Below are 1,167 nucleotides of genomic sequence, written 5' to 3' on the forward strand. Positions count from 1 at the left end.
GTAATGAGTTTACTAAAATAAAAAACATGTTAGATGTTGGATTAAATTTAAATTAATTCAAAATCCATTTAAAGTTAAATTAAACTCTGTCACTCACATGTTTGTTTTTTCCACCTCAAACAGGTTTTTCTTCATTTTGAGTTTTAATCTTTGTTATCAAAGATTAAAAGATATATTTTTTTCCAGTTTCCTGTCTTGAGCTCAAACTGCAGCAGGTTGAAAACAAATAAAGAACCTGAACGAGCTTTACAAAATAAAAGCATCAGATCTTAAAATAAACTTTGTCCAGCAGATGATCAGGATGTGAAAGTGAGAGAAAAACAGGAAGAAGAGTTCAGATTCATCATCCTTCAGCTGATCTGATGTTTGCATCAGATCCATGTTTGTTTTGGTTCCAGGACTCTGCTGACCGGGCTGGGTCATACAGGAGGGATTTCAAAATAAAAGACAGAAAGAAACTTCCTGAAGTTTCTCGAAGATGTAAGTCTGTGTCTGATGGTTTTTAAATTTAAACTTTCAAAGATTAGAGAAGTCTGAACATTTATTTAGATTAATTTGTGTTAATTTACAGTCAGATCACTGAGTTGTTTTATTTTTATTTTTTTATCTAAACGCAAATTTATAAAAGTTGATATTTTACCAGTTTAGCTTTTGGATGAAATGTTTGGCTCACATTTTAGCTTTTAGTTAATATTTACCAAGCCTTTAGCTAGTTTTGCTTTCAGCTCGCTACTTCTGATTTTTAGCTAAAATATTACTTTTCTTTAGCTTTTATGCTAGCTTTAGCTTTTATGTTAGCTTTAGCTTTTATGCTAGCTTTAGCTTTTATGCTAGCTGTAGCTTTTATGCTAGCTTTAGCTTTTATGCTAGCTTTAGCTTTTATGCTAGCTTTTTAACTTGTAAATTTAAAGGGGTGTCAGTAATAACTTTATTTATATTTTATATTTATCATCGTTCCATCCATCCATCATCCAACATCCATCCAACCACCATCCAACATCCATCCAACCATCATCCATCCAACATCCATCCAACATCCATCCATCTAGCATCCATCCATCATCCATCCATCCAACATCCATCCATCCATCATCCATCCATCCATCATCCATCCATCCATCCAACATCCATCATCCATCCATCCATCCAACATCCATCCATCCATCC

At 33.4% G+C, this 1,167-nt stretch overlaps 1 protein-coding gene across 1 annotated transcript in view; it reads left to right on the top strand.

Annotated features, from left to right (window-relative positions):
- Positions 1–398: 398 nt before the first annotated feature.
- LOC106523917 (protein NLRC3) overlaps positions 399–1,167 on the top strand; it is a gene marked incomplete at both ends in the record, with an annotated part of 6,310 nt that continues 5,541 nt past the window's right edge. Inside the window, 1 exon segment of the mRNA XM_014017493.1 lies at positions 399–480. Within this exon segment, the coding sequence (XP_013872947.1) occupies positions 479–480 (2 nt within the window).

The sequence above is a fragment of the Austrofundulus limnaeus genome, unplaced genomic scaffold (assembly GCF_001266775.1).
Source record: "Austrofundulus limnaeus strain Quisiro unplaced genomic scaffold, Austrofundulus_limnaeus-1.0 Scaffold170, whole genome shotgun sequence".
In the NCBI taxonomy this organism is placed as follows: Eukaryota; Metazoa; Chordata; class Actinopteri; order Cyprinodontiformes; family Rivulidae; genus Austrofundulus; species Austrofundulus limnaeus.